The sequence below is a fragment of the Neofelis nebulosa genome, chromosome 2 (genome assembly GCF_028018385.1).
Source record: "Neofelis nebulosa isolate mNeoNeb1 chromosome 2, mNeoNeb1.pri, whole genome shotgun sequence".
Taxonomy (NCBI): Eukaryota; Metazoa; Chordata; class Mammalia; order Carnivora; family Felidae; genus Neofelis; species Neofelis nebulosa.
In genome coordinates this window covers 114,907,470-114,923,111 of record NC_080783.1, presented here as the reverse complement: position 1 = coordinate 114,923,111, position 15,642 = coordinate 114,907,470, and the positions used below count along the sequence as shown (strand labels likewise).

The following is a 15,642-nucleotide window of genomic DNA, read 5'->3' as shown; positions in this document are numbered from 1 at the left end:
CCCCGGAGGCATTCCAGATGATGACTGAACCTAGTTGGTTAAGGTACAGAATGGTTCATTAGTTCCTAGGTGCCTTGTCTCTCTGAGAATGTATGAGGCATGAGTTTCTAAGGCTTTTTCAGCCCCTTTCTGGCACCTTGGACCAAGGCAAACACATTGTTCTTCTGGCCTCATGTGGTTAGGAGGTCATGTCCCTGTAACTGTTCCACTTGAGGTGTTAGGAAATGGAGGGCCTTTCACAAGAACAGCAAAGCAAATGCTTTGTAGATTATAGATAAACGCAGATGCATAATGGAATAATGTAAGAAATTGATCTATAATCAAAGGGTATGCAGGAAAGTTAGGGGAAAATCACCATGTTATTTCTTAAAGGTTGTTTATACATAGGAACATTTTCAAAATTAGGTAATGTTAGAAAAACATAGATGACTTATGCTACAAGGAAATCACTAGCATATATAATGCCACGTTTACTGGAATAAATCAGCCAGTTCAACACACTGCTGTTGTCTGTGTCCATTTTTATTTTTTGCTTTTATTTTAGCTTTTTATTGTAGTTTTTATTTTAGTTTTTTATTTTAGTTTTGTTTTTTTTTCACTTTTTCGCTGATGCTGTTCATCCTTCGGGAACTCTGGACCTGCTGGAGCTGAACTCCGGCATCCCCTAAATTCATATTTTGAAGTCCTAACCCCCAGAGTGATGGTGTTAGGTGGTGGAGCATTTGGGAGGTGATGAAGTCCCATGGGATTAGTGCCCTTAGAAAAGAGACCCCATATCTTCATCCATGTGAGGTTGCAGAAAAAAATGGCCATCTAGAAAGTGGGTGCCCACCAGACAGTCTGTTGGTGCCTTGGCCTTGCACTTCCCAGCCTCCAGAACTATGAGAAACCAATTTCTGTTGCTAGCATTTTGTTACAGTTGACGAAATGGACAAGCTGGATTCTCATCTGGTGTGTGCTGGGCACCAGCATAGGTGGGATAAACTTAGCCTTGGCAAAATCTGAGGCATGAAGATGTTGAATTGTGTGGGAGTTAACAAGGGCATCTAGTGACAATGGGCCCCTCAGCAGAGCCAACAATACTAGAGGGAGAAAGACAAGTCATTAATGGAAAAAGGTTAGTGGGGGCCCTGCTTACTATTGTTGCATCACAAACCACCTCAAACTTTAGTGGTGTGAAAGAACTACTGCAGTTTTCTAACAGTTTTGTGGGTCAAGAATTCAGGAAGGGGTCAGCTGGGCAATTCTCTTTTGAGTCTTTCAAGTATTTATAGTTAGTTGTCGACTGGAACTGCGGTCACCTGAAGGTTTGACTGGGCTGGACACCCAAGAAGGCTCACTCAGATGGCTGGCTATTGATTCTGGCTGTCAGCTGGGGCATCTACAGCTGGCACCTATACATGGCCTCTCTGACATTATAGGGTTGTCCTGAGACTTCTTACAAGATACCTGGTGTTCCCCAGGGACACCTCCCAGGGAGAGCCTCCCAAGAGCACCAGATGAGATCTGCATGACCTTTTGTCATGCAGAAATCACATGGCATCATTTCTACCATATTTGGTAGGTTAAAGCAATCACAAGCCTGCTTAGATTCAAAAGGGGAGAATACAGTCCCCATCTCTCAATGAGATACATGCCAAAGAATTTTGGGAAAAGTTAAAAAAACTATCATATGGGGGTATTGAACACTATCCTCGTCCTCTCTCCAGTTCACATTACTTATTACTGGAGCCCCAGTGTAAACTTGTGTTCCCACAGTGTTTTTAAAGGACTCAGCTTTGGCCATGGTTGTAATATATTCAAGCTTTGAAGAGGATGGCTGGTCCTGTAGCTCTGATGTACCTAGAATCATTATTGCAATGATAACGTCCTGTCAAAGATATCAAACGTTTTTACCTATGTCACGTTAAATTATTATTTCATCCTAGGAAACTAAAATAAAGTACAGTGAGAAAATATTACAAAACTAATATATATCTACCAGAAACACTAGTAAAATGATATCAGCCACTTCTATTACCAATCACATCATTATTATTTCCACCAATTGTTATTCAAATCTCATCTTCCTTTTCCCCCCAAAGCTTTCTGGCCAATAGGACATGAGCATCCCTATCTCTGACCACTCCCATGACTCTTTGATCAATAGCACAAACAACATAGTTAGATTTGCGAGTCTTGTCACATTGCCAAGTGTAGACTGCTAATCTCTGGCTCTGCTTTTAATTCCAACATCTCTGGTTCATTTTGCCTGTAGTGGTTGTGGTTTTAGCTTTGTTTTTTTTTCTTAGACGTTTCTAGCTTTATCTTCCTATTTAAAAGAGAAGAGGAAGGATGGGATTTTTTACTCCAATGTCTATGTTCTTAGTTAGCACATTGTCCTGCCTCCCATTATCTTAGTTTCCTCCCCTTTCAGATTCAACTTCCCTCAGATGGCAGCTTTATTTCCTCCTTCTTCCAAGAAACTTCCTGCCCAGGCATTCCTGGCTCTTGGGTCCCCTGTGTTCTTTTAAACAACCTTAACGGGACCACCACAGGACATCTCAGCTTCTGCCTCCTACTCAAAAGCCATTTTGAAGGCCAAAGACCTCACCCACCACCCACAAGTGAGACTAGTTACAATGTCTGGACACCTCACTCCTGTCAGAGCAACGGGAAATTGATACCAAAGGCTATGACCTAAGTCCTCTGGAATTCCTACACACTTACATTATAGCAGGTATCATTCTAGCTCATAATAACTTTGTTACTCATCACTCTGCACTATGCCTGCTGCACTGTAAGATTCTCAAGAATGGGAACTGTTGTATACATTTCTGAAGTGTGCACTCAATTCATGTTTGAATGAATGAATGAATGAATGAAAAACTAGCCTTCAAAAGTCCTGAGGGTCAGGGCCAGATATTTTTGGGCCATGGAGGGACTTCCCTGCTATCAGAAAAACATCTGGCTATCTAATGAGGAAATGTTGAAGGCCTGGACCTAAAGATCTGCTACTCAGATTATAACTTATCACTGTCACCACTCTCCATGTCTCAGCACCTTTTTTCCTGCCTAAATCAAAGAAGTAAGAAAGAAAATTTTGGGATTGATCAGTAATCATATTGAGCCAGGTCATTTCTGCCTGACACCCTTTCTATTTCCCTGCTGCCTGTAGATGACCTAAACTGTGGGCTGAGGGTCATAGGGTCAGGATCTGCAATAGTGGTAAAGGGGCAACAGGACAGGGTTTATAGTAATTTTTACATTTATACTCCTGTATCAACGTGAGGTAATGGATTACTTTATTCTTTATTTCCTCCAGTATTACTGGACTGAGAAGTCCTGTCAGGATAAATCAATAGCAGTGTCAGCCTGTCCCAACTGCCTAACCTCAAATATCCTTTAGAAGTCTGGCTCTACCTCTCTTTCTGTTGTGATTCCAGTTCTAGGGGAAGCTGCTCCCTGAGCCACTATGAGACCCACAAATGCTACTGACAGCACCATAAGAGCATTCTGGAGGCCACAGTTGCTGCTGTGGCCCTGCAGGGGGAGGGGCTATTCTCCTGTGTCATGAGGACCACAGAGCATCAGAGTTGGAGGAAACAAGGAAGCACATGCCTGTTCCAGTCTGGAGCTTCTCTTCCTCTTCCTCTCTGCCACATCTGGGGTTGAGCTTTCACGATGGCACCCTTAAGGGTCTGAACTGGCCCATGAAGCTCATTCCTTTTGCTCTCCAGAGGTCTGTGTTATCCCAACTTATGCCACTGTCTCTGGCCTTGTGGAATCATAAAGATTCTCCACTTGAACACTATCTGACTGTGGGCTGCATTTGTACCGCTCCACTACCCACCTTCCCCTTCCCAGACAACCTGGGTTTTTCCCTTCTCTTCTGCTGCCCAGAGAACGGCCCTATGCTGCATGTGATGGGGACCACAGGACCAGAGGAGGGTGAAGAAGTAGGTTTTCCTCCATTCAAAGGGAGTCTTTGGAAACTGAGTCAGGTAAAACATCAGGAATCATGATGGAAGTAGGCCTCGTGTGTTTTGACCCTGATATGAGCAGGACCCTGCAGTCATGGGACATCTTTGCTGCCCCCACTTCCTCCTCTTCTTCACAGTGCTCCTCCCCATCGACCCAGGCTCTCCATCGTGCATCTGCCAGGCCCACACCCTTAGAACCCCTCCCTTGGCAGTCTTTTCCCCTGGCCCCCATTTCAAATTCTTCACTTTTTATACACTGCAACCTCTCCTTTCTTGGTCTTCATTTGATGGGTGGCTTAATGCTCTCCTCCACCATCCACTTTGGTCTTATTCTTCTTTGCCCACTTCTGATTCCCTGTCCCTCTCACCCCGTCATTCAGTCAGGGAGCTCAGAACCATGTTCTTATAGGAACTCCGTGAGCAGACCCTGGGCCTCCCAACATCACATTAGATCTCACCTCATTTCACACAGGAAAACTCCAGGCTTTCACCAATCTGTCTTCACCAATACCTCTGCCTAACCCCCTTCTATGTAATGCACAAACTCCCAAAGGTTCTTGTGAGCTGGGGAGGTGGGTATGAATGGCTATGTTTTTGTTCCTGAGACAGGAGAAGGCCTGTTGGGGCAAAGACTTGGACATGTTAGACAAAGGTTGCAATGCTAATGAGAAGCTTTGTTTTTTCACAGGGACATAAAGGAGAGGGGAAGCTTTGACCTCCTGGAGACCTCCCTCTGGAGGTCTGGAGATACACCCTCTGGGGGAATACTCTGAAATCCAAGGAGTATCTCAGCCAGAGAGAGGGGACAGGAAGAAGATGCACCCCCTCAGGTGGCTTTCAGTCATTTTGGAATTTTTTCCCCCCAAATGCTTTTACTTAATCTCAAGACCAGGGTCAGCAGCCGCCCCCAGAGCCATGGCCACACCAGGAACCCCCGGACTGCAGCCCACCGCCACCGTCACAGGAGTTGGAGCTGTGGCGCCGGCATCTGCGGGATCCGTGGCGCCTGCGGTGACCCAGGCAGCAGCCACCTCTGGAGCTGCGGCCACAGACGCCCTCGGAGACTGGAGCACAGTTGGGGGGGCTGGGGTCGAGCACTGTGCTGGGCTTTTCGGGGGGCACTTGGGAGGGGGCCGGCACTGCTGCTGGCTCTTCCCGCAGGACATTGCGGCGGGAGGGCAGGGAGCCTGAGCAAACCACAACCCAAACCAAGTGTGTGTCAGTGCAGAGGCTTCGGGCTTTGTTTCCTCGTTCATCTGTGGATCCTTCTTCTCTGGTCCACTGTTCCCCAAGCCGAGAGCAGGCGGGCACCGGAAACTCTCTGGAGTAGCGCCGAGGGTTGGGGGTATGCTGTCCTGCCCCCTGCTCTGTGCAGGAGTCTCCCCGACCTGCACGTCCGCTCTCCCCCACGACGCCCCCAAAGCGGGCCTGTCCCGCAGACGCAGTGAACACGCCCCCCTGTGGGCATTCGGTGCGCACTGCAACACTGCCCCTCGTCTCTGCACCTGAGGATGTAAACCACCCAGGGGTGAGCAGGCGGGGAGGAAGCGTCTGGAAAAACAAGGAAGGAGAGGCCCTGAGGTCAAATGAGTCACAGAGCCCCTCTCAGGGTTTGTGGACGCTTCCTCCTCATGAGCCCGGTTCCCATCAGCTGCCCGCCGTGGGTCTCTTTGTCCACCTCTATCCTGTCTTCCGGCTCCCCTCTCTTTGCTGAAGCGCAGACACATCTGCTCAACCCCATCAGCTCAGGCTGCCCCCAGCTGGACATTTACTGATTCTGTGGAAACAGAAGAAGGCTCCGCCTCAGGCAGTTGTGGACCAAGGAGCCCAGGACTTGAGCCCTCGTATGCTGAGCGTTATGACCAGCGGCACAAGTGTATGTGTCCTTCTTCTCAACCCAGGACTAAGCTTTCCACATTTTCCACGGATTTTGAGGAATGACAAAAAGGAAGCAGGAAATCTCCGTAACAGTCCAGTTACCCCTGGCTCAGTCCCACTAGCTGCCATTCTGCTTTTATTTATACATTCGGCTCACATAGCCTGCCCTCAGGATATATCTTTGTGGGCACTGGTAATATGGAGACAAACAGAGCTGCCCTTGGCTAGCTCAGTGTCTCAGAAGGACAGAATGGACCACTGGACAATTATGTAGAGCTTATGTTCTCACTGACATAGCACAGGTGTGTGCAAAGGCATCATGCCCAGGGCCACTTTGGGGGTCAATCCCCCACTGCTCTGTAGAGCAGCACCCTCAGAGGGTGAAGTTTTAGGGGTGTTAATTAAGCTGAACTTACTGGATCTTGGGGAGCGAGTTGGTAAGAAGTGGAAGAATGGGGCTGGGACCATGGCTTTTGACACAGAGACCTTAAGAGAACCTGTGGCATCTGGAATGCAGTGAGGGGTGGGGACGTGGGGGTGGGGGAGAGTGGAAGAGAAGCAGTGCGGGGTAGGTCTCCTTGCCGGAGCAAGATAATGTAAAAATGTGACCTTCATCTGTGGGGCTAATGGAAAACACAAAGGACATTTGTTTGCAGCTATCTGTGGGATGTATGAGGCTGAATCTAATTCTACGTGTTATATTGATAATCGATGAAGATTTTGTTAAATTAGTTGATAATGATGAGGTCAATGGAGCTGTATGCATTTTACTTAATGAATAGCTTTGGTAATCCTTGAGGTTTGTATATGGTGAATTCATGTAAACTGAATTTTATTTTCCATTTGGTTTAAATTAAATTAATATTTGTGATAAATTCATATTGAATCTTTCTGTAATAATATAATAAAATATGTTATAGCTTCCCAAGGAAAACCACTGTCATGAATCAAAAAGAACTTTTTATTATACTAGACATTTTCAAAGAAAATCATCACAATTAAGATGGTGTTAAGTTTCTAATAATCATGAACTTAAATTATACTGTGATCTTAAACATAACATTATTTTGGTCAGAGTAAATGGAAGACCGTAGAATAACATACTTCTCCTTTGGCACAAAATACAACTAAGAGGATGTTAGTTCCTTCTTCCCGTTTGCCTCTTGCTCTCCTTTGAACAATTGCCATACTATGAGTTCATTCAAATATTCTGTGGAATTGAAAACAGGGAATTGGGATTCAGATGGGGAGCTGGTGAGAGGCTGGGGCAAGCAACCATGTTTTGAGGAACACACTCCTGCCTGCGGAATGGGGTCCCCAGGGTACTAGGTTCTGATTTACCCTCAGAGCTAAGTTGGAAGCAACACTACCTTTATATTATTAAGAGCTCACACCCACTCATTCCATCCTCCCATGGAGATACTATCATGAAAAGAGACAATTACAAAGGATGAAAATAAGCCCTTGTGGAATGCCAGACTAAGTGATGTGGCTCAGGAGAGGAGGGAGTGGAAGGAAACTTAGCTCTATTTGCACCACCACCCTCACTTTCCCAGTGGAGCTGGGCATGAGAATATGGCAGAGGGAGGAGGGCAGCCTGAGGGAAAGGGTACCATCAGGGAACCCTGGGCCTTCTGCCAGCCCAGTTCTTATCTGTTTCCCTATCTTCCATTACACAAGACTGAGATGTGGCCTGAGCCATCACCTGCTTTCTGTTCCGGAATTCTTTCTCACTCATTCATCCCCATGCTTCTTTATTGAAAAACCACTTGTTGGGCATCAGCTGTAGGCCAGTCACTACACTCAGCATCAAAGATCCACCAGTGAAAGAGAGAGATACAGTCTCTGCCCTCAGAGAGCTTGGTAACTAACCAATAGGACAGGCATCAAACACAACAGTGGTGAATGTTCCTAAAGGGAAAATTCAGCTCTTTTGTGGGGAAAAGGGGCCAACTTAATCCAGAGCTCAGAGAACTCCAGGAGTTGACATTGACTTTTTTTCATCACCTGTGGTTTTTAGGAACAAGCATTTTCGGTGCAAACTTAGGTGATCTTGTGTCCTTGACAGGCAAGAATCACTGTGTGATACAAATCACAGGAATTGGTCAAGAGCTAAAACATCTTAGAGACACTAGGTGGAGTTCTTATGAAATGCAATGGATTTTTTTTTCTTTTCTTTTCTTCCAAGATTTTATTTAAATTCAAGTTAGTTGATCACTTCTTTGGCTAAGATCAAGTATAAATTCAAGTTAGTTGACATATAGCAAGTATTGGTTTCAGGAGTAGAATTTAGTGATTCATCACATACATATAACACTCAGTGCTCATCACAAGTACCCTCCTTAATGTCCAAGACCCATTTAGCCTCCCCCCCCACCGACCCAACTCCCCTCCATGAACCCTCAATTTGTTCTTGATAGTTAAAAGTATCTTATGGTTTGCCTCCCTCTATGTTTTTATGTTATTTTATTTTTCCTTCCCTTCCCCTATGTTCATTTGCTTTGTTTCTTAAATTCCACATATGAATGAAATCATATGGTATTTTTTTCTCTGACTGACTTACTTCACTTAGCATAATACCCTCTAGTTCAATCCATGTCAGTGAAAATGGAAAGATTTCATTATTTTTAATGTTTATTTATTTTTGAGAGAGAGAGAGAGAGAGAGAGCACACAAACAGGGCAGGGGCAGAGAGAAGGGACAGAGGATCCAAATCAGGCTCTGTGCTGACAGCCGCTAACTTGATGTGGGGCTCAAACTCATGAACCGTGACATTATGACCTGAGCTGAAGTTGGATTCTCAACTGACTGAGCCACCCAGGTGCCCCAAGGTTTCATCATTTTTGATGACTGAGTAATACTTCTTTGCATATATATATTTGTATATATGTATACATATATACATATATGTGTGTATATATATATGTGTGTGTGTGTGTATATATATATATATATATATATATATATATATATTTCCACATTCTTTACCTATTCATCAGTCAGTGGACTTCTGGGCTCTTTCCATAATTTGGGTATTGTTGGTATAAACATCAGGGTGCATATGTCCCTTTGAATCAGCATTTTTGTAGCCTTTGGATAAATACCTAGTAGTGCAATTGCTGGGTCATAGAGTAGTTCTATTTTTAACTTTTTGAAGAACCCCTATACTGTTCTCCAGAGTGGCTGTACCAGTTTGCATTCTCACCAACAGCTCAAGAGGCTTCCCCTTTCTCCATATCCTCGCCAACATCTGTTGTTTCCTGACTTGTTAATTTTACCCATTCTGACAGGTGTAAGGTGATATCTTATCATAGTTTTGATTTGTATTTCCCTAATGATGAGTGATGTTGAGAATAGTTTCATGTGTTTGTTAGCCTTCTGGATGTCTTCTTTGGTGAAATGCAATGGATTTCTTTCTTTTTAAAAATGTTTATTTATTTACAGTACGAGACAGTGAAAGAGCGAGTGGGGGAGAGGGGCAGAGAGAAGAGAGAGAATCCCAAGCAGGCCCCTTGCTGTCAGCACAGAGTCCCACCTGGGGCTTTATCTCATGGACCATGAGATCATGACCAGAACGGAAACCAAGAGTCTGACACTTAACCGATGGAACCACCCAAGTGAAACCACATGGATTTCTGAGTTGCTTTCTAAATCCTGCCATTGGCTCCCTACATTAATGCTTTTATGACAGTTGCCTTAAATATCTTCATTCTGGTGCAGAGGAGTCATAATCCCCACTTTAGAGCTCAGAGAGGCAGATGGTCAGACACAGAGAGGCAGATGTCCTGGGCTGACAGAAGAGTGACTCCTCAACTCCAGCATGAAGGCAACTCAGGTGCAAATCATGTAGTGGAGCATTCATCCCTAGTCGTCCTAACACTCTGGAATCCTGTGGGTTGAACCTGGGTTAGCTGATTGAAACTTTGGAAAATTTCATCATCTGGTTCTGCCACGTGGTGTAATAGGAAAATGCAGGGCAGCGTTGCAGACTTTTTATGCTCCTTCCAGACACCAAGTTGTCTTTATTAAAAGGAATATTGAATTACAGGTAAAGAGCCAGCCATTATAGATTTAATTCCAGGAAGTGCACCTTGACCAAATGGGTCAATGACAAACTGATCAACCAACCAAGGACTGCACATACTATCATATGTGAAACATTTTTTCTTTAGTCAATCAATTAATCCCTTCCTAGTTCAAGTCTACCCCATCACCAAGACTGACTGTGTCCTGTGAAATGCAGTTAAATCATTTATAGAGAAGATGGAATGAGGGAGCCTCGAAATGCTGTCTTGACTTCCAATTTGTGCATGCTTTTCCCTGGGTTCCTCTCTGGGTCCTAATTAGCCCCTTTGGTAGATAAGGACTGGCCCTTTCCTACTGAATATGCTGCTGATTCATTCTGACAAGCTCTAACAGGGTTTTGAAGGCACACATACTATTTTATGAAGATCTTGGTTAGATCCCCAAAGCTGAAAACAACAGGAACCACAATGCCTCTCCTTCCACAGACACCAGTATAGGCAGAGCCCCACGGGACTCACAGTGCAGTGGTAGGACTGGCCCTGCCACCCTCACTGCCCTCCCCCCCCAACATTCTAACATATATAAAGGGGAGACTAGGAATAAGGGAAAACTGTCACATAGAAGCTCATCATCTTGGGAGAAAGGTCTGTGGCATTTTTCTTCTCCTCCCTATGGGGTATGGGAGGAGGATGCTCTCCACATACAGCCGCACGAAGAGGCTCCAAAAGGACCACTCACTGTGGTTTGAGATGTCTGCAAGAAAGAGATGAACATCTTAATCCTTCTTTAGGCTATCACGTTGTATCTGTTGCCTGTTCCTATGGTGCTGGGATGAAAGGATTGGACAGTTTAGAGACAACTGGCAGCTGAGGCCAGCCTATATATTTACTGTTTGATGGGGCAGGTGGACATGGGGGTGGCAGCCAGGATTGAGCTGTGCTCTGCTCAGGAGGGTTGTCTAAGGACAAAGGGATGCCTGCAACAGATCAACACAGAACCCATGCCATCATGCTGTTGGGAGATCCCAGCAGGTCACATGCCTCCTACGAGGTGTTGTTTGGTGGCACGACCAGTTAACAGGGCATATTTCACCCTCTCCCTACTCTCAACCCTTTGTCTGCCTTTACATAATTTATATGGGAAGAGAAAAACCTATGCAGACCTGGAGGGGAGGATCTTAAAGTTTAAAATTGTGTTAAATTGGACTGGGCTGGGCTCTTTGTTTTGTTTTGTTTTGTTCAATGTATACTTACAAGTGAATGGAATGGCATGGAATGAGCCTCCCAGTGATTGGAAAGGATGATTCGTTTTAGCACAGGAGAAGGCAGCATTTGAGAAAAAGTAAAAATGTTTCATGTTTGTGTAGCACTGAGCTCAGACCCTTCACTTTTGTATCAAGCATTTCTGGGGTCCTCCTCCACATCAAAAGATGAAGGATACATTGCTTAACCAGGACCATGTCTCCCAAGAATTGGTGCTGTGAAATCAATGTGTGTGTGTGTGTGTGTGTGTGTGTGTATGTATGTGTGTGTGGTGTGCACATGAGTGCAGGCACACATGTGTTTTTATCAAGAAGGTTGGGAAATGCTACACATATCAATGAAAGCTTTGTGTTCCCAAATGTTCCCCTTCCCCCTACCTTCTCAATTCCTAGAGGCCACTAATGAATGAAGTAGAGTCAGATTTTCATGTTTTTCTCGTCTTGAACTGGCTTCCATACTTAGTAAATGGCAGAGCCATTTCTGCAGTGGTGAAGGTGTGGCAAGTACCCTTGAATACGGTGAGTGGAGATGTAAGAACCTAAGAGGCAAGGCATACCCAGAAAAAGAAGTTTTGTAATTTCACATATTCATATGTAGCCTCTGAATGGGGTCTGGGAAGCAGGCATTGAGCAGTTCTAAGGTACAGAGAAAATGATATATTTTGGAAGATCAGAGTAGGTGAGACTTTTGGCGATAAACAGATGTCTTCCCCATGAGCAATGCAATCTGCTCATCCCTGAAAAGTTGAAGAGGATGGGTGGGGGAAAGCTTCAGGCAAGGCAAGTCACTTGCCTCTTGACTTTGGGTTCATCTAATGCTGTTCCTCTAAGTCGTCAGGTCCCAGATTAGCAATAGTCCCCGGACCCGTGGCAGCAGCCAGAGTCCTCAGCTACTGACCACTGCACTGCCATGGAAATAGGAGTTCTGGTGGCTATGGTAGGATTGCAGGGCCTAGGTCCACTCAAGCAGATGCCACACCCAGAGCTGGAGCCATGGCAGGAAGATGCTACAGATAAGGTGTTTGAAGGGCATTTGGGAGCACTTGGAGGTGTTCAGTACAGCCAGCAGTTTCACTGGCAGCATATCTCAGCAGGACTAATTCAGATGCATCAGATAATAATCAAGCTTTTTGTTTTTCTTATGAAGTTTAACCACATTATGTGGTTAACATATGGATAAAATAAACAAGAATATGAAAGAAAAATCTACCCAGGGTACCTTCTTTAAGAAGGTTCCTTCTTTTTTTTTTAATTTTTTTTTTTACATTTATTTATTTTTTGAGAGACATAGAGAGACAGAGCACAAGTTGGGGAGAGGCAGAGAGAAAAGGAGACACAGAATCTGAAGCAGGCTCCAGGCTCTGAGCTGTCAGCACAGAGCCTGACATGGGATTCAAACTCACAAACCGTGAGATCATGACCTGAGCTGAAGTCAGACACTTAACCGACTGAGCCACCCAGGCGCCCCAGAAGATCCCTCCTCTAGGCAAATAAAGATAGGTGTGAATGTGTATATATATAAATAAATCTCCATAGATCTATACAGTCTCAGTTAGACTCCCAGCTCCTTGCAGAAACTCAGCCATTAGATGTTTAAGAGTGTCTGGGATGTTTCAAGGGTTTCATTCCAAGGCTGGTGCCTTTGTTTGAACTTCACTCTAATGCCCATTCCTTCCCCTTTTGTCTTGCTCCTTCATTCCCACCTCTTCTTCTTAGGCTTGTGAGTCCTGCCACAGAGAGGCTTCCCTGGTTTAAGATAAGACCTCCTTCCTGTGAAGTCAGATCAGAGGAAGATCTTGCGACAAGGGCACCTTTCCTGGGAGATCTGAGCTCTGAGGTGTAGTGTGGCTCTCAGAGGTGCAGGTGGGTGCTCTTACACAAGCAGGGAGGGGGAGAGCCATTCCTGGCATTCTCCTACCTCCTCACTCATCCCTCCCAAGGTGGCTGCATGGGAGCTCCCAAGTGGCCTTTCCAGTGCCTGTGGATGAGGGAAAGATTCATCAGGGCACATCCTTTACTGAGGCTGGGGCCCACTGGAGCCTGGGGATCCCCATAGAACCAATCATTGGATTAGAAATTTGGGGGCTCCAGGTCTCAGTGTGTCTGTCCTTTCTTAGGAAATATCTAGTCATACTCTCTCCTTTAACCCAGTTGAAAGAGGGCAGGAGAAAGGAAGATCAGTTGGTGGCAGTGGGCCTGAGAGAGCAGAATATATTAAGAGAGACTTTGTAGAAGGTATATGTAAAACTTAGTGACTCACTGCCTGTGAAAGGTGAAGAATGTGAGTTAATCAGGAATGATGCCATCCGTGCCCAGTCTGATGGTTGGGGTAACAGAATTATCATGAATGAGATCAAGAAGGAAGGTGAAGAGCTCATTTTACAGAATTTTGAGCTTGAGGTCACAGTAGGATTCTGAGGTAGATATATGCCCAGGATGTTTGGAGAGATGAGCCTGGAATCTGGCGACTTTCTAGGCAAGAGAGACTAGAGGGAAACTTCTGAAATGTACTCTGATTATTTTCTTTTTCCTCTCCCCCTTCCCCCTTCATCTCTGCCATCTTTAAAAAAAATTTTTAATGTTTATTTATTTTTTAGAGACAGAGACATAGAGCACAACTAGGCAAAGAGCAGAGAGAGAAACACACACATAATTTGAAGCAGGCTCTAGGTTCCGAGCTGTCAGGACAGAGCCTGACGCAGAGCTCAGACCCACAAACCGTGAGATCATAAGCGAAAGTCAGATGCTTAACAGACTGAGCCACCCAGGCGCCACTTCCTCTGTCATCTTCTTTTTCCTTTCTCTTTCTTTTCTTTTTCTTTCTTTCTTTCTTTCTTTCTTTCTTTCTTTCTTTCTTTCTTTCTTTCTTTCATTCCTTCTTTTGTTTCATTGCCCTACTCACCAAGAACATATTTGATCCCATGTATAACAGAGCCAGTAGATAGCACCCATATTTCTATTGTCACAAGATCTCTAATTATCTAGAAGTGGTGGGTGGGCACAAAAAATATATATAATTATAAACCACTGATGTCAAAATCCATGGACGATGTGTCCACTGTATTAACAGCACAATGTTCTTAATGGTTCCCAGCTTGTGGTACAACTGTGAGTATCCCTGGACATGATGTACTAGAGATTTTTAATTTCCCTTTCTGAGCACATATACCCCTTACACATCCTCCACATATACACCCCCACATACTAACCCTTCTGTTATTCTGCTACAAATGCTTCTGTAACAGAGTGAAGACACCATGGATGACATCACCAAGGCTATTTCCAGTGTCCCAACAACCTCACTGGAAAGTGACTCAGAGCTGTTCAGTCCTCAAACCCATGCACAGGTTGTGTATGTGTGTTTTAAGATGGTTTTCAAAAATCCACAGAACTAGGAACAACTTAGGGGCAGGGGACATGTGTTATCTATCACCTTTGAATTCCTAAGCAATGATGGACTGATCATATGAACATGTTTAATTAACCTTTGCTAAATTAAACTAAAAGATCTGAGAGACAAGGATCATGTCTGAGAACACATTCAATGAGAAGTTGAAGACCAGAAAGATAGATCCAGAGAAGCCAAGAGTTTTGGCTAGGTGCTGGAGTTCCTATGAGTACTCCTACCCTTCTCATGTGCTCTGCTATGCTTCTATTTCCTGTATTTCCATCATGTCCACATAGCACTTGAGTCTCATCAGATATTTTGGCCTCAGGACTGAAGATGCTCTCTTGACCTTGGAAGAGCTTCCCCCTTACCCTGTGCCTAGAATAGAATCAGGGATCTAGCAGGGGATATCCTGTTCTAGCTACAGGCATGGGGCCAGGAAGCAGCATCTGAAGTAATCATGGGGATATTCATGGGGTTTCAGTAGCAGTCAGAGTGCAAGGGGACTGAAATCTAATTTAGGACTCTGGGAAAGGAGCAGGGAGGAAATATAGTACCAGAACCCCTCAGAAAAGGGGCAGCTTCTTGGAAATGTCCAGTCCCCACTTCTTCAGGATTCCCTCACATAAACACAAGTGCTTTGTCCTTTGTTCCCAGTCCTTTGTTCAGATCCCTTGGAAAGACTTAAGGATTATATTCGATGAGAAAATAAGTGTTAGAGAAAAAGTTTGAATTTTGCTGACTGAATGTTCTTTCAGTCACTGAATGTTTTCAGCCACTGAATGTTCTTAAACCATGTGAAGGAGTCTATGGGATGGAATCATACTTATGAGAACATCAGGGATCTGCAACTGATGTTGGTAGTGGTTGAGCCAGTTTCAGATAATGGCACAGGGAGGTGAAGGTGGGCAAGAGTAGCAGAGATGAAAGATGGGGCCAAGAGCTGAGTGGGATCTGGGGCAAACATGAAAGAAGTCTCTGTGAGCTTCTGCAACTGACTTCCAGCAGATTGCCTAACTTCTTTGTGCCTCAGTTTCCTTATCAGTAAAATGGTGGTCAAACTGGTAGTGTGGTATATAAGTGCTTTATAGTGATAAAATAAACAAGGCAGTGAGATGGGTTCCAAA

General features: G+C 44.7%; 1 protein-coding gene across 1 annotated transcript; it reads right to left on the bottom strand.

Moving 5' to 3' along the window:
* Positions 1-4,856: 4,856 nt before the first annotated feature.
* On the bottom strand, positions 4,857-5,128 carry LOC131493221 (late cornified envelope protein 3C-like). Its single transcript, XM_058697472.1, is given in 2 exon segments — positions 4,857-5,051; positions 5,054-5,128. Coding segments are annotated over 2 exon segments (270 nt in total).
* Positions 5,129-15,642: the final 10,514 nt, after the last annotated feature.